Genomic DNA, 22,312 nt, shown 5'->3' with positions numbered 1-22,312 from the left:
TGGACATTTAAATAACCAAATAAATACTGTAAGAGGACTCGACTTTTTGCCAGGTGTGGAGAAGTAGTCACGTTTTTAACAGACTATCCCACACAGTTCATTTTACCAACATGCTGATCCTCATCTACAGGCAACACAGTCTGGTTCCTCCTCCTCACCTCACTGAGGCAGGACACCCTGACAGTCCTGTTGTGTTCTCACAGCACTTTATGTCTGTTCTAAACAGAGAGACTTTGTGTTTGGATGTCAACAGTCAGGACAGGCAGAATGTCTCATCACACATTTGGTCCTTGCTCATGTGCCACTGCACAATCAAACAGTGTGAATTCTTTTCCCTTTTCCCGCCTGTGGAGGTGTTGCTCTCAGTTCATCTCTGGTTCCTGTTGCTGTCTCTTTACTCTGAACAGAACAGAATGTCAAACATGTCCATGCTGGTGGACCACAGGAGGAACAATGAGCACACTGCATCCATTTGTTCAGTAAATGTAAAGCTTGTTACTGAAAATGACAGGATGACATCATGCTCAGTTCACATGTCATCCTCCCCTCTGTAAGACACTACTCTTGTCTTTTGTGCGGTCTTGTCTGACAGGACAGTGCTGGAGGGGTATAGCAAACCGGGTGCTGGCTGAAAGTGCAGTCAGTCCCTGGAGAGCAGGGTCCAGGTCTCAGACAAAGCAGAACTCCTCAGGACACATCCATGTACTGGTGTGTCTGCTGCTGTCTCATCTCTTGTCAAAGCTGGGACTGTGGATGATCTGAGAAAGCTTTCCTAATGAGTCCATTGTGTCCACGGGTTCCTCTGTTTGGGCTGCAGTCTGTTCCGGCTGGTCAGGGACATCCAGTCCAGGGTGTGAGGCCTGATCCAGTGTGCTGATCCTGGGGAGGAATTGGGCCAGAGCCGGGACGCCTCGGTCTCGGCCCTGCAGCCTCTGCCGGTGGTTTCCAAGACTGAGTAAGGCTCCGTGTCTGTCAGAGACATAGATGTTGTACCCATCAGGCAGGATCTGCTCTCTGAAGGTGCAGTCATCTCTGCTGTAAGTGTGCTGGAAACCATGAGAGACGTTCACATGTCAGCATGTTCATCTTCTACAAATACTGACATGAAACATGATGACTGTGAGGACTTTGTACAGACTGGATCAACCAAACAAGACTAGAGGAGCATGGCCAAACGTATGCTATTAGCACAGGTAACGCTCCCTAAACACTGTACAGGGACAGCTGTGGTGCTGTATACAAACACTTTGGCACATGCCTGAGAACTGGAGACACACCATGAGAAAAGGATGCAATAGGAACTTCAGCGTGAAATTCACATTTTGAGATGCTGGAGATGATTTTTATTAAATTTGGAATTTAGTTATGTTTTTGACTATATTATGTCAGTTTATGGGCTTCGTAGATGTCTTCAAATTACTTGTTTTGTCCAATCAACAGTCTAAAATCCTTCTAAGTTCTAAGTTAAGATGATATTAAAAAGATAAGAGCAGCAAACTTGTGAGGCAGGAAATAGATGTGGGAAGACTTGTAAAATATGACACCTGTGAAACATGACTGGTCAAAGTGGCCCTCTGGGTGAAACATTGAGTACTTTTTGAAATTTTAATATAAAAATAGATAATTGATTATAATGACAAATAATTATATATAAATAATAATTATGAATTCTGATTTTTAAATTCATTAAACTTGTTTCCTTGTGTTGGAGAAACAATGAGTAAGATATTTTTCTCTTGTCTTGTACCTCAGAGAGGAGCATAAAAAAGAAAACGTTGAATCCCAGAGATCAGTGGATACAAACAAGTTAAGATCACATTGTGGATACAAACCAACAGAAGACAAAATTATGATTTCTTGCCTGTTGTTAATTTTTAAGTTGATTTTAAGTTAATTTTTAACTCATTTTTATTTGGCGACCAGTCCTATCACTTTTATATCATTAACACTACTTTTTGACCCAGTGCTTGGCTTGCTATGATTTTCCATGCATCTCTACAGTATCATGTTTTCTCTGATGTTCTCATCTACAAGCAGCAGATGTTCCACTTGCCACAGTTTTGTTTTCTTTTTGTTTGTATTTTAGCCAATATGCTATACTGTCCTCCCTCTGTATTTATATATGAAAATATATGAGAGTGTTCTTTATTTTACATGTCAAATACTGGAGAATAAATACTAAAGTACTTAATAAATTATTAACTTCAAGTAAAAAACTATGTCACTGGAATAAGTATATATATAATATATATGTATATGTATATAGATATACATATAAGAATTTAAGCAGTAGTCTCACGCATTCTTCTTAGTTGAAAAGTTCAGTTGACATGAAATAAAACGCTCCTTCACTTTCACTCGCTTTCTTTGGCTATTGTTAGCTAATGTTGGATAGATACTGCTCTACGCAGGGAGCAGAGCACAAAATTCTGGACCTTCTACATATGCAGTCTCTTTGGGCCCATTCCTCAATCCACGGCCATTCATCCTAGGATCTTTGCAGTGTCATGCCATTACTGTAAACTCAGTTACCAGTCTGACACCCTTTGCTCCAGTCTGCATGTAATTGTCACTTATAGCCAATGTTCAGCAACGGTTACTTTGTCTTGTTGTGACTTGAGCCATTTTTGGTTTTTATATTATTCCTTCTCTTCCCAGTAGTGTTCCTAATGTTTACAAATCTGAACATTAAATTTTAAAGTCAAAATGCTATTTTTCCAAGCCATTCTAAACAATATATGTTGCTTTTTGAACTTTAAAATCTAAGAAAGTTGCAGTGTCGCTCCTCTTATGAGACTATGACAGGATCGGACTCTTTTTGTGTGTGTGGGGAGAGGATGGGAGGGCGCTGTAACCTATGTCACTGCTTTTTGTAAAGATTGAGTGGACATTTCCATTATAAAAACCTGGAAAAGAATGGCAATGTAGCAGTTGTTGTTTTTTTTTAACCATGTAATTACATTTCATTGACTTAACAATGAATTGAGAAAAAATCTTCAGTATTCTTTACTCTAATGAGTTTTGTTTTTTAAATTTCATTAATCATTGCTGTCCATACTGGTTAGAAAGGAGCTCAGACAGCAACATCACTCCTAAATTAGACTTAAAGTTTCTGGGCGGAGACACAGGGATACTGAGGCCATCAGTCCTCTGTAGCAGCCGCAGGTTTGACTCCCACCTGCGGCCTGTGTCAGTGTGTCTACTCCCCTTTCCTGTCTGCTCTTCAGCTGTCTCTATACGATAAAGTCCAAAAAAATCTTAAAAGTAGACTTCCAGTTTCCATTAGGATTTCGTGAATGCTGTTTTGACATAGAAGGCCCATTTTGTCCAAAACAAACAAACAAACAAAGAAAAAAAACGTGTAAACGGTGCTGCAAGTTCTTCGAGGACTGTTTACTTTGGCCAAACGGAGGCAGCCAGAGGCCAAGGTTGTTGTTGCTGCTGCTGGATCTTTTCATTCAGGTTTTTCACTTTGCAAACACATCCTACCCTGCACCACACCGGACAAAGGTTGATGAACCGCTCCTCTGTTTGAATGAATGCCTGACTGGCATGTTTTCTGAACATGGAAGCTGATTAACAACATATGAAAATCGGCAGGACACCTGAGGTCAGCAATCTCACTGAAATCTTTCTGGAAGATCCTTAGAAATGTTACTGCATAAAATTGATTTTATACAAGTGTCAAGCACTGTTCTCTTCAGCTGCATCACTTTTGAAAAGGTGCAAAGATCACCACTGTTTGTGACAATAGTTAATAGTGAGCAAAAATCTGTAATATGGTGAGTTTTATTGTTTTTTGTTTGTCATAGTCATATTGTAGGTCAAGTTAAGTGTAGCCTGGAGAGGATCATGTCATTTGGCTGTGTATGTCTTTGTGTGGGTGTCTGAGTGTGACTGTTACATCTGTCTTTTTTTCATTGGCTGTAACGGGCTCGGTTTTAAAGCTAGAAGCTGAAGACACTGTATCATGTGAAACTAGATGACCAGAAGTCATCCACTGGTGCCAGCCATGTCATTCCAGCATACATACATACATACATACATACATACATACATTGAGGTATGTAAATCTTTATACTGTGCTGTACAAAAACAATAACTAAATTCAGAACTTCTCTCACTATCTGGCATCTGTGGTGGCATTGCAGTAGGTGCTTCATCAGCTGTTGCCTGGCAGAGATCTGCACTCTACTGAAAGACCTCTACTAGTTTCTATATGAAACTCAAAACTTATCTATATTAATGCAATAAAAGGTAGAAAAGCCTCACAAAAGGCTAGAAATGAATGTGGGTGTGAAATGGAATGTCACATTTAACCTCTGAGAGTTTAGTGCTTATGGGAAATGGTGTTTATTTGGCTGCTCAACACTGAAATAATAAATAAACAATATAAGATTTATTTTACATGATTTTTTTTCCTTTATCTAGACATGGAGTGAACTGCATGACACACTATTGGTGAGGTAATGTTCTACGGTGGATTAGTGTCCATTCTTGAGAAAAAACAAAAACAAAACAGTTTTAAAAATTACTAATACTAGCACCCTAATTCCACTTTTTGGTGAAAAAATGTTATTTAAGGATTTATTTATATTAAATATTTGGTTTACTTTCATTTTTTTTAATTTTTAAACTTGCTCTGGGGCAGAAAAACACCCTTTTCCAAGACAAGAATTTACAAAAACTCATGAAAATGTTAAAAGCTTTTAGAATCTAAAACTAACAAAATAACAAAAGTATAAAAAAAATGTGCTATTATTATCATCACCTTTGTTTTAAAATTGTTTTTTTTTTATGAAAATGTTTGCCTTTTAAAGTTGTGTCCCAGATTTCTGTCAACTTCATCAGATCAAAAACATGATTTAATCAGGTTAATTAGGTTATACCCTAAGGACCCCTGTCTCACTTCCTGGTTTAAAAAAGGCAGGAATACTGCTCAAGCACTGGTAAACTTTATATTTTTAGACAAATTCATTCAATAATATTGCTATCACATTTGTCTCAACCATAACATGTCAACTCTGTAGTCCTAAATCAAAGCTAAATAAGAATTTTGGTTTAAAAAAATGTGTATTTTGATTAACATTAAGAGAACTCTGAGACACTTGACTATGCTGTGAAATGAAAAAATCATACATTTTGTCAACGCTGTAAGATGTCTTCTACATTACATTAAAAAATTTAATCATTTAGAGGTTGACCCATTACAAGCTTTAATAGCCAAGAGTTTAATCTCTTAAAATACATTTTTGCAGCATAATTGAAGAGTAAAAATCAAAATCCCCTCAAAACGGTTTTTGTTCCAGTGTGTTTGTGTTATCACAAGTGTCAATATGTTTTTGAATGGAGTTCAGTTTCCGGTTTTGTTCCTGGGGAAAGAAAAGTAAAGTAAAAACACAGCTGAGGCAGTTCTCGACAGGCTGGGGAAATGTGACTGGCTGACAGGTGAGAGGGTGGGGACTGGTGACAACTCATGTCATGAAAAATGACGCATCGTGTAACAGACAAAAATTACATGAAATAAAAGGACTTTTGAGATTAAATTAAAACTCCAATAAAACTACGAGGATATGATGAAGTCACATGAATTATTAAATATTAATTATTATTATATTAATTATTTAAAAAATCATTTTGATATTTTATTGTAGATTCTCATAGGATAATGTGTTTCTTATCAGCAGTTTTGGTGATGTGGTTCTTGTCTATTGATTTAATCTTTGGGTTTTTATCTATAAACATATATATTTATCTAAAATAATAATTTATGGCCATGCTTTTAATTTAACGTGTTAAATAACTCTCTTACTCCTAGTCAAGGTTTTATTTTAAAACATTCAGCTTTAGCTGAATATGTTGAATATGATGTTTTGCAGCTATAAAAAAAATCAGAGCAGAGGTAGATCTCACACTAAAATTCAAATTTCACCTTATAATTAAGGTTTGTATTGAGTTATACTTGTTATACTAATTATCAAGTATTCTGCAGTGCTAATTACACAAAAAAAATGTCCTCATTTGTGATGAAAGTAAAGCTCTGACACAGTAATAGACCAACAAATAACTTCTTATAGTCAAGAATAAACAGATGACAGATTGTCGTGTGAAATCTTACCGATGAGTACAGTCTTCCATCTCGTTGTATACAGAGAAAACGTGCGGTTGCTGCTCCTCTGATGACAACACAGCCTGGATCCACTGGACGGATCTCCAGCAGGCCTGCAGTTCAAATGATCATTAGAAAGAAAAATCTCCATCTGCAGCCATCAGTGAGATTTACAGTCTGCAGCCTGTTAGGTCTGTCTATTGAAATGCTGGACTTACTGTACACAGTCTGGTCTGCAGAGCCATAGATCTGTCCATCCTCGCTGATCAGCAGGTGCAGTCCCGGCCTGGCGGCATACAGGTGCCTGAGTCGGACCACCTGGCCCCAGCCATGGGTGATGTGGGGCCCCTGGTCCAGTAGGGGCATACAAAGAACTCCACCAGAGAAAAGCATATTGACAACAGATACAGTGACCACGAACAGCAGCATGATTCGTCAAAATCCGGTCTCAGCTCTGTGCTGCTGCTCCCTCCTGTCTGCTCAGTGAAGTCATTCAGTCTCATCCTAACCAGCCTTTTAAATGTCGCTCTTATCAGCTGCAGATAACCTCTTTCCAAAAGCCAGTTCCCAGAAGCAGACCACAACACACCCCTGCACGACATCCAACTGAATCATAGCTCTCCTGGCCCCAGATGGGCCCTGAGGTGAGTGCCTGTCATGCTTACACCAACTCCATTCAGAACTCTGGTAATTCATTTTGATCTTAAATATCAGTTAAGATGCTGATTGATTAGCCCACTTACTGATAAATAATTTTCAGAATGTACCAGGCAACACTTACTCTTTTAGAATGAATTGAGTTTGGCACAAACTCAGCACGGCACGTGGTTTCTATTAGTGTTCCATAGAATAATTGCCCCAAGTGGCCCTCTGTGAAGGGAGGCTCCCTCCTCCAGATCATCCATATGACATTGTCAGTGGCCTGCTTGCCATCAGAAGACCTTATTGCAAGTGAAAGGTTTGGATATTAATTCAAACTTAACTCAGTACTCAATTACGATTATTATTATTTTAAAAGGCACAAAGTTTATCTATATAGCACCATTCAAAGTGCTTTACAGGAGCATAAGAATACAAAATAAACTAAGTAACAAAGAAAAAAATCACAAAGTAGATATAATGCAACTACAAGTAAAAGTACAGACTTACAAATCTACTCATAAATGTACAAGTATCCTCCCAAAAAAACTACTTAATTACAGTTTAGTATTCGTAATTAGTTACTTCCACACTAGCAACTACAATAATGCTACTATAAATTATAAGGGAGTATGCGGATTAACATACTTTAATTATTATTAACAATAGTTTAACCATGGAGGTACATTTACTCAAGAATGGACAACAAATGTGATGAAGGCCTACTTGTATTTCTCTCCTACGATACTGAAGGGAGTATTAGTACATACAGTTATAAATCAACTGTGCCTCGACCAGCTATGACAGTTAAACAGCCACTTATACTTTATTGCATCATCATTAACAATCCGATATTTTAATACAATAATATGATAAGAGGAGATATTCCTTTATTAGTCCCACAACAGGAAACAAATGTGCAGTGTTACTGCAGCAGGTTAATAGCAAGAAAGAATAAGCATCAATCAGAAAAAATATTAATAAGTAACCAAGCGATATAAATGTGAGGAGACATAAAAAATAATAACATATAGCCTCATACTGAGTAATTTTTACACGAATATTTTAATAACATTTTGCTAATAATACTAAGAAAGTCTACATTACTTAACATTTTTAAGCAAGGACTTGTAATGAATGAATATATAATGCACCTACAAGTACAAATACTTGATGTAGAGTTTTCAGATATCTGTACTTTACTTGAGTATTTATTTTTCTGACAGCTTTTTACTTTATATCCCCTCTATTTAAACATAAATATATGTACTTTCCACTCCACATCTTCAAAACAAGCATGCTACTTTAGTTCTAATGCATTTCAGGGGAATTATTTAATATTTTTACTCAGAATCAGAATCAGAAACGTTTAATTGATCCCTGTAGGGGAACTGTTCCCATTACAGATGCTCCCATTCAAGAATGGAAAAATATATCACATAAAGCAATTGAAGAAAAAATATAAAAAACATAAAAAGGTATGTAAAATATGTACAATCTACACAGAATAAATAATGCAGTAATAGATACTAAAACAAAATATACACAGTAAAGGTATGTACCTTATTTTCCCAAACAGTAATATGCAGTTATAGAGCAATATACTGTATATGTATATGTTACATCATTGCCTTCCCAACATCAAGGCTGATTTCAACCTACATGGAGGAGACAGTAACACATAGAAAAGGTGATTCCATCATACATCCATCAGTACACACTAGAGAGACGTAAACCAATGTGTAAGACATAAAAAGATGAAACAGACAGAGAGGGAGACTTGACTTCAGAGGAAAGGTTGGGTTCAGTTAGCTCTGCACACAAACAGGCAGTAGAAATGTTTTGTACTATGAGTACATTTCAGAGCCTTTTCCTCTACACTTTTACTTGAGTTATGAAGTTGAAAAAGTTCTCCTACTTTTACCAGAGTTTTTACTCAAATATCTTTGCTTTCACTTGAGTACAGAATATGTGTACTTTTGCCACGTCTAGGAAGCAGTAATATAATAGAGCTAGCAGCAGCAGCAGCAGCAGTGCTACTACTACTACTACTACTACTACTACTACTAGTAGTAGTAGTAGTAGTAGTAGTAGTAGTAGTAGTAGTAGTAGTAGTACTAAAGGTGAATAATATTGTCAGAAGGAGCAGTTCAAGCTGTAGTAAACCTTGACTCGTGCCTATAGACCTATATTGATGATCATGTTGCAAAATGACGTTACATAAAGTGCTACCAAATGTTCTCTGTCAAATTGCACATTTTTTATTTGTGGATAGGGTAAAGTCTACAGATTGGTCTGAATCCAGTGGAGCTGTGAGACTGGGTCACTCCACACTAAAATAACAGACTTCTTTCCGCTCTTATCACATTCTGGCCTGTGCTTCCGCTGCTCGGCCTTGCATTTACATACAGGCAAGTTAAAGAGTAATGGAGAGCAAACATCGCCATTCACCAAAATGCAATCTGAGGCCCAGATTTCAAAAGCTTATCATTGGAAAGTTTTTAGATTTGTGAATTGATCTCCTCTGACGGAAGATGGTGTTACTGCCTGTGTGTGTTGTGGCACTTTGACAAGTAATTTTTCCCCCCCTTTAGATAAAATATGTGCACAGTTTATGTCACTAGATGGCAGCCTAGAATAGGAATTATCTTTTCAATGTTACAACACAATACAGTACATACAAAAAAAACTGTACAGAAAAAGAAATGAGCAGACTTAATATCAATAATCCATGAAGCTGAAAGGACAAAAGATGCCCAGTTAACACTCACAGTCACCCATAGTCTCCCTCCCACTGCATGGACACAGTTAATAGGCAATGAAGCAAAGACAGAGGACACAGAAGAGACAGAGAAAGGAGAAGCAGGATAAATGCCTAAAGAAGAAGAAGAGAAGGACACAGAGATAGAAGGAGGTGCAGATCAAGTAACAGGAAGAAAAGAAAAAGGAAGAGGAATTATGGTTTATGCTTCATTGGATGTTCTGTCAGGATACTGCTCAGTGTCAGGTTTTTATTACAGACAGATTATTCTATAATGGGGGTCTGCAACCTGAGGCTCTGGAGCCACATGTGGCTCTTAAGCCCCGCTTCAGTGGCTCCCTGTGGCTTTGGCAAGGAATTATATGAAAATGAATAACATTTTTTTCCTTTACATTCTAATTATCATTCATCACTGTTGTAGGTCTACAGATTGCAATAGATTTTTGAGTTTTGAGCCCAACTCAGATTCTTAAGTTTTGGAAAAAAATTGACCAATTACTAATTTTTTGTTGAGATAATTTACAGTGGCTAGTCTTCTTGAGTCTCCATAAACTTGTTATGGATGCCAAATTAATAAAAAGGGTCTTCAGGGAAAGGAGAGAATTTAATAGTTGCAATTTCTTTTTATTTTTTGGGCCAAAAATGGCTCTTTTGATTGTAAAGGCTGCAAACTCCTGTTCTATGACAACAATTTAGAGATAAAGTGGAGAACCTGTTCATTACTGTTGAGTCAAACAATAAGACCAACAGCAGCTCATGTTGTGTCAGCAGCATCAGCTTCTTCTTTTTACCTGAAACTGGCAAAACTTGCTGATGTTCATCTGTTCATTCATGTTCATATTTATTGCCCATGCACACTTTCAGTCAATTTTTGTATCTTTGTTTTACTTATGTTGATGTCAGGCCACAAAACCTGGCTTTTGTGTGCAGTGCAGCCGATGTTGCAGCCATGCTATATTATGTGGTCGCATACGCCTACATTTATTTCCATCCAATCATTGGAGAGTCTGCTGATTACGTAACAGTTAGACTGTCTTGGCCTTGGACTTCCTAATATGCTGATCCAAGCTAGATTCGTTATCATTCATTTCTGTGTGTGGCTGTGGACATTGTACTAAATGTTAATAAAAGCATGTGAAAATATGTAGATCAGAACATGAAGCAACTTTGAAAGAAAGACAGCTGTGATGGAACAAAACCACCATGACCAGAACAATGTGGACAATAACCAGCTTTAATAATAATTTAATTTTTTCTTCTATACACGTAGAGAGTAATTGTTGTGATCCATTTGTATGGTCAGTTTAATTCACTCTAAATTATCCTTTAATGGGTCAATTTCCACTTTGTTGGTAACAACTTTTCTCCATCAGAGGGCAGTGGTGTTGCTTCAAAGAGAACACATGTGCCAGCAGCAGAGAGGGGACCAGAGCACTGCTGCTGTGGCAGATGACAAATAAACAAGTAAATGACTTAAAAAAAAACAAAAAAGGTTTAATTTTTCTGTTGGTTGGATCTCTGGTGATAAAATTGACTGTTTACTGTTTGTCAATGACCAAAACGACTAGAGAGTTGCAAGCAATAGATAATTGACATTGTTAGCAACTTCAAAGAGAAGCTGACATATTTTGATATACCTCAATGAAAAAATAGCACTGGTGGAAAGAGTATTGAAAATCTGTACTCAACTACAAGTACTGTTACACTGCCAAAGTATTACTCAAGTACAAGTAAAAAGTACCAAGTATTTATCACAAAAACTACTCAGAGTATTAGTTATTTTTAACCACTGATGTCACAGTCACTTCTCCAAACTAATTTTGCGTTTTCCTGACCCAGTAGTTGAAAACTCTGACAACTGATTAATCATTAATAATTAATTAATAATTAATACAAAACATGTTTTTTCCCCTCATTTTCAATTTTTGTTTCTTTTGTCGTTTTTTTTCTCATTTTAAGTCCAAGTTTTATTTTTCTTATTCAACAAATGCTCCACCAGACAAAACAATGTCAAAATATAATATAAATATCCATGAAAACATTTTTAATTGGTTAAATTCTTAACGGCAATGAATCGATTAATGCTTAATCATTAACATCCTTACTCCAAATGTGTGCTATAGCATTTTGTTTTGTTTTTTCATTTGTTTGGCATTCGTTTGTCTTTGTTTTCATTGGCCTGTTTGTGATCAGATCACCTGATTGGCCACTAAAATTCAGATGAAAGGTTTGAATATTAATTTAAACTGTACTCAGTACTCAACTATGATTTTAAGAGTAACTAAGTAGATAATTTTGTGTATTGTGTATTTAAGTACGAGTAAAAGTACAGACTTGAAAATTTAGTCTCAATAGTACAAGCACTCTCCCCAAAAAAAACTACTTAATTACAGTAATTTGAGTATTTGTAGTTAGTAATTATTTTGTAATGAGTTACTTCCATCCCTGGTAAAATGTTTTATCGATCAATTGTCAGGGTGGTTGGCAATCAATCTTTTCCTAATCAAATGTTGGATTAACTAACGAACACTGGCAGCTTCACTGCTTTGGTTTACCATGCTAGGGTTAGAGGTTGGGGGTGAAGTGGGTTGTGGGAGAAGAAACAAAGCAAATTGGGGCACAAAGAAACTATTTGTTTACATTGTGTCCCACCTTACATTGTACTACATTTATGACTGTATTCTTGCCTCTCCCACCTATAATATAAACAATAAATAACTGCTCACAAAAAATAATGATCAATTTGCCCCGCACAGATATGTTCAGTATGTTCCACTGTAGCAGCTTTGAGTCCTGGACACTTCTGAATACTAACATCCATCCATCCATTTCCTATAACCGCTTATTCCCAAAGGGTCGCGGGCTGCTGGAGTCTATCCCAGCTGGCATTGGGTGAGAGGCGGGGTTCACCCTGGACAAGTCACCTGTTCATCACAGGGCTGACACATAGAGACAGACAACCACTCACACTCACATTCACACCTACGGGTAATTTAGAGTCACCAATTAACCTAGCATGCATGTCTTTGGACTGTGGGAGGAAGCTGGAGAACCCGGAGAGAACCCACACAGACACGGGAAGAACATGCAAACTCCACACAGAAAGGCCCTGACCTAGCCAGCTGGGAGATTCAAACACACACACATGACACATTTTATTCAGCAGCAGTAAGTATTGAGGCTGGGTATGCAGCTCATCCACACCACAGCATTAGTGACATAGCATGAGTGACTCTTTTTTTTCCTGCTGCTGGTGCACAATTTGTTTCACTTTGTTACTTTGTTTTCAGTCACAATATTCCCTGTTAGGTTTACAGTAAACGTTATTAAAATGTGTACACCAGCTGATGGAAACAGCTACACGTTTGTGTGCAAAGATATTATTTGAGTGCAGTTTTAGGAAGTAACAGATTACATGTAATGGGATTATGTAATCTGGAAGAAAAAAGATAACTGTATTCCATTACAATTACAGATAAACATAATCTGATTACAGTTACATTTAGTAAAATTTAAGATTATTAGTAGAATTACAATTCTGAAAAAAAGAACACTATCAATCCATACCATATCTTGGGCAAAAGCTTGTGTACCCGCTTCAGGTGTGTGCATGTGGATCAGGTCTGGGAGGCTACATTTGACATTTAGGCTAAAAACATGATGTAAATGGCGTCTTTTTGGGTCAAATTTTAATGTCATGGCTTACGGACACTTGGATTAAGCCACATGAGCAGTATGGAGACATTTTGTATTTTTTTGTGTGTTCTTTTTTTACATTTTAAAACTGGTCACCATTCACTTCAATTGTACTGGGTTTGGCTGCAACGCTTTTTTTCACTGAAGCTCCAGGAATGTTTTGTGAACTGGAGATCTTCATCCATCCTCACATTAGCACAGGGGGGAGGAGATATTGAGTGAATTTTCATTTTTGGGTGAACTATCGCTTTAACAATTTCACCATTGTTTTATTGATTAAATTAATCAAGTTACATTACTTTAATATGTGATTATGTTACTGACTACATTTTTAATTAGTAACCAGTAAATGTATTGGAACACATTTTTAAAGTAACTGTCCCAGCCCTGTTTGAGTGTTTGAATCAGTGGGATGTTAGTCAGTCAGCTGCAGCTGTGGAGTCTGTGATCCCCATGAATACAACACGAGAGTCCACATCATTTCCTCAAGTCACACACATACACGACAAGCACACACACAGGAAACACAAGTGAGAGATGAGTGTGGAAGGGAGGGGGAGTCTTTAGTACCTTCACTTTACAGCTCCACATGTAGAGCATCTCAGACACATGATAACTGTCCTGTTCCCACAGACACAGCAGACATTTTACTAATGAAAAACAAAGAAATGTTTGTATGGCTGTAAAGACAATATCATCCAAATCAAGTCTGATGGAAGTTTGTGTGTCAGGTGTGTGAATTTGACATTACATCACTAACTAAAAATTCTGCATTAATATTAACTGTGCAGTATTTAGCCAGTCAGAATATAAAAAATATATATATCTTCTGTAACTGAGACACAGTTTGCTTTCCCGTATTTTTGCCGTAGCTGTTGCATCCTTTCCCGCTAAACAGCTGACAGAATAAATATGTTGATGATTTTTACTTGAAGCCAAACATTAAAGGGATGTTATATAGATTTAAACGGACAGTTCACTCCAAAATGAAAATTCAGTCATTATCTGTAATGTAAAAAAAACAAACAAACAACAGAATAAAAACTTAAAATGCCTACATACTGCTCGTCTGGTGTAATCCAAGTCTCCTGAAGCCCCAACATGCCAAGTAAATGTCATTTACACCATATTTTTATTGCTCACATGTACATACACACTGTCTGAACTGTGTGTGTGTGGTGTGATGGTGTGCAAATGGCATGTTGGGAGTTTAGGAAACTTAGATTCTGCCAGATGAGCAGTATGGAGGCATTTTATGATTTCTTTGTTTTAAACTGGTCACCATTCACTTCCATTGTTTGGGAGATTGAACACCTAACACTTTTTCTTGTGAAACTCCAGGAGTTTTGTAGACTAACATGAGAGTGTGTATATAATGACTGAATTTTCATTTTTGGGTGAACAATCACTTTAATGAAAATATACTTATCAATATTATATTCCTTTTCTGACAATAAATACCCTTAGTGTATAATAATCTGAAAATAAGAAGACTTATGCAGCATTACCTCAGAATGAACCCTTTATATCTACCTTCCGTGGAGGCCACCATGTTAAACTGCCATATTTCTACAGTAGCCCAGACTGAACAAACACTGGCTCTACATCTGGACTTTTGCATTTTGCCAGTGTAGCTTCTTCACACACAAGGAAGGGGAGAGTGAGGCGATGTGTTTGAAACCTCCAATCTCATAAATGTATTTTTTTTTTTTTTTTTTTTTTTTGAGAAACTCTTCCCAGCTCATTTGCCTGTAGAAAACACAGACAGGATTGACAGGCTTGGCCAGGGTTGCTCCAGGGTTGTTAAACACAGCAGCTTAACTCGGATGTCCAGATGTATGAAAGCTCTCCTGTGCTGTGTGAAGGACATCACAATTAGTAAGAGCAGAAAAATGCACTTTTCTTTATATGAAATGGTAGTTTGAGACATTTAAGCATTAATTGTGTGTGTGTGTGTGTGTGTGTGTGTGTGTGTGTGTGTGTGTGTGTGTGACAGCTGTGCAGCAGCAGGTGTCCTGTCCGACGGGTGGTGAGTGCATTTGAATGCTCCCAGTAAGCACCTGATTTGCCTCTGGACTATCCAGAAACCAGCCAGCTATTTCAACACCAGCTTGACCCTGTTTGTTTTACTAATCGATGGATTCATAACACCATCAGTCAGCAGGCAGCACTGGAGGGAACATGTCTGCAGAAAAGTTTATCATCCACATATCTGTTGCCTGAGGGGAGCATTCAAACAAACAGAGATCCAATTTGAAAGATTTCAAATTAATTCAAATGCACCAGTCCACACACACACACACACACACACACACACACACACACACACACACAAGCACAAACAGGGCTGTTGCAAGGGGTTTGAGGCCCAGTGTAAACCTGATGTATGAGGCCCTGCTCACAAGCATGCGCATGAATCATGACATTTTTATTTTTATAGTTTGTATTTAAAAAAAAATAATAATAATAATAATAATACTGTTGGTCTCCTTTTCTGTCTGTCTGTGGGTTTTACAAATATTTAACTGCTGAAAAGTATTACAAAGAACTACTAACTTTGACTAAGCACCATTCAGTTAGATTAAAAACAAAGGGCTTTATTTTTTCCTGAAAAATAACAGTTTTGGTCTTATGAAGTTTCTACCCAACAGCAACAATATTCTAGTTCTGCTGCATTACTGCATGCATAGTCTGATACATTTTTATACATTTATACATATCAGAGGTGGCAAAAGTCCACACAAGTAAAAGTCTAAATACCTGTGCAAAAAAGTATTAACACTGATTCGACTGCTTTGCTGAAGTAAAAGTGAAAACGTGTTGCAGTGTTAGGTCTTTTTTATTTTGTTTCGTCTCTTTTGTCTTGTTGCATCTTTTATGTAATTTCTTTTATGTTGTTTTTTTTATATTGTTTGTTGTATTGTCTGTTTCGTCTTGTTAACATTGTTTTAGCCTTGTAACATTGTGTTTTGTCTTGTTAGGTCTTTTTTTCTTTTTTACTTCTTTGTTTTTGTATTGTGTCTTTTTCCTCTTGTTACCTTTTTTAGTCTTGTTACATCTTTTTCTTCTTCTTGTGTCTTTTTTGTCTTTTATATATTTTTTCATCTAGTTACATGCTTTTAGTCTTGTTACATTGTTTTTAGTTTTGTTACATCTTTTTAGTCTCATTACATTGTTCTTTTGGTCTTTTTACATCTTCTTTGTGTCTTTTTAAGTCTTTTATGTTGTTTTTTGTATTGTGTCTTTTTCTTCTTGTTACCTTTTTTATTTTACTCTTGTTGCGTCTTTTTTTGTACTTAGTCTTGTTACATTGTTGCTGTCTGCTCTTCAGCTGTCCTGTTCAATAAAGGCAAAAGCCCAAAAAAAGGATGTCAGCATTGATTGGCCAGATAGGTGAAGCAAGTGCACAAAACTTTGCATAAATAGAACCACGGCGAGCATTTGTCGCTCAGCCTGTTCGCTGACATACACAACAGATTTGAACATCCTCACTGAAAAAAATGAAGCTGTTCACTCGCTTGCTTGTTTGCATCACCGCCAGTCAGGAAGCAGTGTATTGCCCACCATATGCTCGTATTTGCTCCCATTGGTTCCAGTTAGGAAGATCCACTATAACAATAAAGTAGTCCACTATTTGGAGTCCACTATTCATCCCATTTGTGTCAGGCATTAGGCCCACGCAAGAGTCCTGCACACACACACACACACACACACACACACACACACACACACACACACACACACACACACACACACACACTCTCTCTCTCTCTCTCTCTCTCTGTCTCTCTCTCTCTCTCTCTCTTTCTCTCTCTCTCTCTCTGTCTCTCTCTCTCTTGCTCTGTCTCTCTCTTGGCCGTGAAGCCATCTTTACTGTTCGTCTCCATTTAATAAAACATCAAAACACAAGTGTGTATTTGTGTGTGTGCAGTGGGGGTGGGGGGTATTTGACCTAACATCTCCTCACCTATCTGTATGTGTACTCAGACAGCATTAATGGCTGTTGTCTCTGTTGGCACACACACTATTGATACCTACTGCTGAGCTTGAAAGGCTCAGTAACAACAGGAGGAGGATGCAGGAGGCTGGCCTCTATCTTTAGTCTGCTTTACAGCCTTTACCCTGGACTGGCCTTGGTTTGAGCAAGCAGAAAGCTGTCATTCTGTCATTCTTTCAGGCTGTGACAAGGCCTGTTTTAGCCCCCAGCTGCAGGAGGGACAGAAATACTGTGGAGAAGCTATGTGAGCACCTGTCCTGCTCTGGCAAGGCCACAGTGCAGCAGATACACCATCAAAGTGCCATGCAGCCAGAGAATGTGGAAGAAAACTGATGTAACAATCCTGAGGGTCACAGCAGAGAATCACTACAGCTGTATGAAAGGTCACGGCCTCTTCATTATATAATAATTACTCAGTGGTCACGAATAACAAGTTTCATTTTTTCTGTTATTTTTAATTTATGGATCTCAACATAGCCCAAATTTTAATCAGATAAGAACTTCACAGGCAGCACGGTGGTGCAGTGGTTAGCACTGCTGCCTCACAGCAAGAAGGTCTTGAGTTCGATCGTAAATATCTGTATCAATGAACATGTCAGTGCCATCAGAATGACAAGTCCTTGTGTCACTGTGTATGGATAAGACAGTCAATTGCCTAGTCATGTTGTCAATATAACAGTGTACTCTGGGGGGATGTTCTGATGTAAACTTTTCCAGTTAAAGTTTTAAAGTTTAATCGGTCAGCACTTCACTCACTCCCCTCCCTCCTCTCTGCAGCTCGTCTCTCCTCCCTCACTGTTGTGATCAATCAATATGGAGTAATTAAGTATTTACAAGTACACAAATATAACTTGGAGTAAAAAATCACACACCACAAAAGTGTACAGTAACATTATGATTCATGATCATAAAAGATTTTAAATCAAGTCGACACATCTATCCATATTCACATGCTTTCTCTCCTTCTCTCTGCTGTGAATCAGCCTTATTCTTACTTTTACCTGGTTTCAGGCGGAGCTGCAGCTCGATCAGCACTCACATCTCCCTCCTCCTGTACTTCTTTTTTATAATTCAAATGTTTTATTAATTATGGTTGAGTTGGTACATGACAACTCTCGTTAAATGAGACTTTCAATCTTGACAAACAAAAATAAAAATACAATAGAAACAGGGTAATGGAGATCCTTAATATTAAAAGAGAGAAGTAAATACAAAAAATAGGCAGGGCATGACAAAAAAAAAAAAAAAAAATCCCCCAGACAATGCAAAATAATTCCAAAAATCCCCCCAAATTGATCCTTGGGCATGGATAGTCCTCCTAGTCAGAATGGATTCATAAGAGGTCATAGTTGATCCATTCTGTTATTTCTGGAGGTTTCATTACCACTGTCATACAGAAATTTTAACCACTGCTCTTCATCCAGGGTACATCCCAGGTCTGTCTGCCATATTGTTTTCAAGCTGTCACAACTATTACTAATCATGCTATTAGTCAATCTATAGAAACCAGAAGCACAAAGGCGCACCGCTGATAGTTTGAAGAAGTTCATTATGGGATTTTCTTCTACACCCTGGAGTCCTTGAGATAAAACAGCTCCGTATTTGGCGATATTTCCAGAAATGTTATTTTCCTTTAAGAGGATATCTCTTTATCAAATCATAAGCAATGCTGAAATGCTGTAAAGTAAGAATGCTTTTCAAAAATATATTGATTTACAAATTGCAAAGTGAGTGAACAGAACAAAAATCTAAATCAAGTCAATATTTGGTGTGACCACCCTTTGTCTTCAAAACAGCATCAATTCTTCTAGGTACACTTGCACAAAGTAAGGAATTTTGTAGAATCATAGTCAGGTGTTTGATTAACCAATTATACCAAACAGAAAAATTGGAAGATGTCCAGCAGTGCCATCAGCTCAGAACTAGCAGAAACCAGTGGGACCCAGGTACACCCATCTACTGTCTGGAGAACTCTGGCCAGAAGTGGTTTCATGGAAGAATTGTGGCCAAAAAGCCAAACCTCTGACGTGGAAACAAGGCTAAGCTACTTAACTATGCATGAAAACATAGGAACTGGGGTGACGAAAAATGGCAGCAGGTGCTCTGGACTGATGAGTCAAAATTTGAAATATTTTTATATGTGTATTTATATTTATAGTGTTGATCATAAAAAACATATTCATCTTCTTTTTTGGGGGATTTTAAGCCTTTAAATGCCAGCTACATGATATGACTGTAGTAAAAATGAAGAGTAATAAATACCTACAACATTAATTTTAATGCATTTTAATTTTTTGTACAGGGTCAGATTTTTAATTTAGTATACTAATTTTCTCCTTTGGCCCATTTTTGGCCCATTTAAAAAAACATTAGCCCTTGTGAAGAATGATGCCATATGCGTGAGTAAAGCCCCAACAGTCTTAGACACAAATGGCCCAAAATGAGCCCCAGATGCACAGAGGGTTACATTCTGTAGATTACATTACATTACATTATGTTGCTTTACATTATTTATAATTACCCCAAACGCAACAACTTGCATTATTCCAAGAATACACTGAAGTAATACTGTTTCACATATACATGTTTTTAATTGAAAAAGTACAAGACAATCTTATCACAAAAATACAGACAACAACACACCTTACATTTATCATAATTCCTTTAAGTTAGACTTTAGCCATGTGCACAGCACATACAGTGTGATATTTTATTAGGTCCTGTATAAAACTACAGGACAACTGATAAAAGATACAAAATTGTAATAAGACCACAGGACTCAGAATTGTAGATAGTACAGTATCATGTTATAACTTCACAAATTCACAAAATCCTTTCCCTGAATGCAGACGTCCAGGCAGCAGAGTGACACAGACACAGTCACCAGTGTCCACTTCATGGGTGGATGGAACAATGAAATGGAGTCATTTAACGATTGACTGACTTCATTTTGTCCTGAAAGGTTTTTTTTTCCCCAAGACACACTCACTGATACACACCTCCACAAACAGCTCACTGTTAATGATTTAGAATTTAAAGGGCCATTTCACACAAATTTCATTAAAAAAAAACAAACAAAACAAAAAACAACTCAGATATTGTTTGTCCATGTTTGAGATGTTTTCCTTCACCTCACAATTTAAAAAACATATTTCCAGTGAAAACAGCTTGTTCTGTGGATTATCTGGGGTGACAGGGCCACCTGGGGATACAACACAAAACTATTTTCATGATTATATACCACGTGATAGGTAATAAAATATATTTGTTTGTTTTTTGTAATTTTATGTGAACTGACCCCTTAACAGTGCCATGGGGGAATTTGGGATGCTGTTGGACAGTATAATAAAATGGAAGAGTGTATCTGTGATCGGCGTACAGTGGCCTTCCCAGACATGGTCAGCAGTCTACCATTTGAGCAGTGTGTGTGCACCAGTCACACACTGCTGACCTGAAGAACTGCACTGATCTCACTGAATAACCAAATGAGCAGCCGGAGTAGAGGGCTGGCCCCGGGTCAGTGACAGAGGGCTGTAAACATGATGCCCGCCATGCAAAGCAGTGATACTGGAGAACAGTGAGCACAGCTGTGGGCAGCAGACACACATGTATACCTGCATACATCACTGCTGAGCAGTTGAGATGATGGAGAGGAGATTTAAACAACTGCACTGTAACAAGAGATGTGATGGGACCAGCAGACTTATTCTGACAATGTGTACAATGACACGTATCTGACAGTAATGAGCCTGCATAGCTTGGATCAGTGTGGACATCCACGCTGGTTTGAAGGAATCACAGCCTAAAGCCACCACAGTGACAGTTTGCATGATATTTGCTTAAGTTATTTGCGACTTAATACCCAGCAAGTGTGTTCAGTGTGGCTGGCCTCTGCACTAACGCATCATCACTTCAACTAAAGGCACTCATGCTTAACAGAGAAAACAGTACAATCCCAAACAGGAGTTTGGCTGCTTACAATATATGCTATTGTATGTGGAATGTTGAAACTGAGATTTCAAACCTCTGAATAAGAAAACAGGAGAGTATACAGACAGAGAACAAGTCAAATGTGGTCACCTATCTCCCACCAGCCCTATTTTGACCTGGGTTATTGATGCTTGGATTTATTCTTCAATTGCACCACAGCCAGCTAAACAAACGCACCTCGCGCCTTCAGACATCAACTTCCACCCAGCTCTGTTGGTTTAAAACTGTCCTCCCTCCCCCCGAAAGGAATACCAGCACCTTCAGTTACTTGGAGGTTATATTTACAAAATATATAAAGAAAAATATAGGGTTACTGGCCCCAGCATATAGTACAGTCAAACAGCTGTCTGTAAATATTTCTCCTATGATTATCCTTTCTAAAAGTAAATCACAGGGTAAAGATAGCCGGAACGTGACAAGGCGCAACTAGGACAACATGGCCACCAGAGCTGGGCTGCTGTCAACTGCAGAGACTCAGAGAGACAGAGAGGAGACGAATACAAGAGAGAAGGAGTCTGGGAAATATGTCCACTAAACTGAATGAGTGCATTGGCCAGCTAATGCTGTAGGAAGTGAAAGGAAAGCTTGAAAAGGGGTGTTGGTTTAGTAAAGGCGAGGGCACACAAGAGGGAATTAAATTGGTCGTACCGGAACTGCGCCAAAGTTTGTATCCTCAACAAAATGTATTAGTGTGCTTATTTTATCCTGAGTGTGTTGTGGTTTATCTCCACACAAGGAAATGACTGCAGGGGAAATGCACTTAGTAAATGACACTGATGCATAGCCTGAGAAATTCCCTTAAAAACTGAGGGAAGGTTGTGCTTCAAGATCAGAAACATCATTAGAAGAATAGTTCAACATTTGCAGCTTATTTGAAGCTATACATGAAGCTAGAGCCAAAGAGCTGGTTAGCTTAGCTTAGCAGTACGACTGGAAACAGCTAGTCTGGCTCTGTCCTACAGTCTGAAAACACTTCATTTCTGCACACCACCACACCACATCACATTTCTTTCATCTGTAAAATAAATGAAAAGAATGGAAGAGTTCAGGACAAGACTCGCTTTTAGCTTTGTATCAAATTATCAAACAAGATATAAGACATTCAGCTTTAGAGGTGCTG

The 22,312-nt window shown here is 37.8% G+C and overlaps 1 protein-coding gene across 1 annotated transcript; it reads right to left on the bottom strand.

Annotated features, from left to right (window-relative positions):
- On the bottom strand, nucleotides 1-6,746 carry fgf19 (fibroblast growth factor 19). The gene is made up of 3 exons (XM_084722887.1): nucleotides 6,328-6,746; nucleotides 6,119-6,222; nucleotides 1-1,046 (listed from the first exon to the last, which is right to left on the bottom strand). The coding sequence occupies exons 1-3, from the start codon at nucleotides 6,536-6,538 to the stop codon at nucleotides 726-728; spliced, it is 636 nt and encodes a 211-aa protein (XP_084579013.1). The 5' UTR covers nucleotides 6,539-6,746; the 3' UTR covers nucleotides 1-725.
- Nucleotides 6,747-22,312: the final 15,566 nt, after the last annotated feature.

This window comes from Lutjanus erythropterus, chromosome 1, assembly GCF_056507025.1.
Source record: "Lutjanus erythropterus isolate fLutEry1 chromosome 1, fLutEry1.hap2, whole genome shotgun sequence".
NCBI classification, from domain to species: Eukaryota; Metazoa; Chordata; class Actinopteri; order Lutjaniformes; family Lutjanidae; genus Lutjanus; species Lutjanus erythropterus.
Note: the sequence above shows the minus strand (reverse complement) of the source record. Positions and strands in the feature narration are given on the sequence as shown.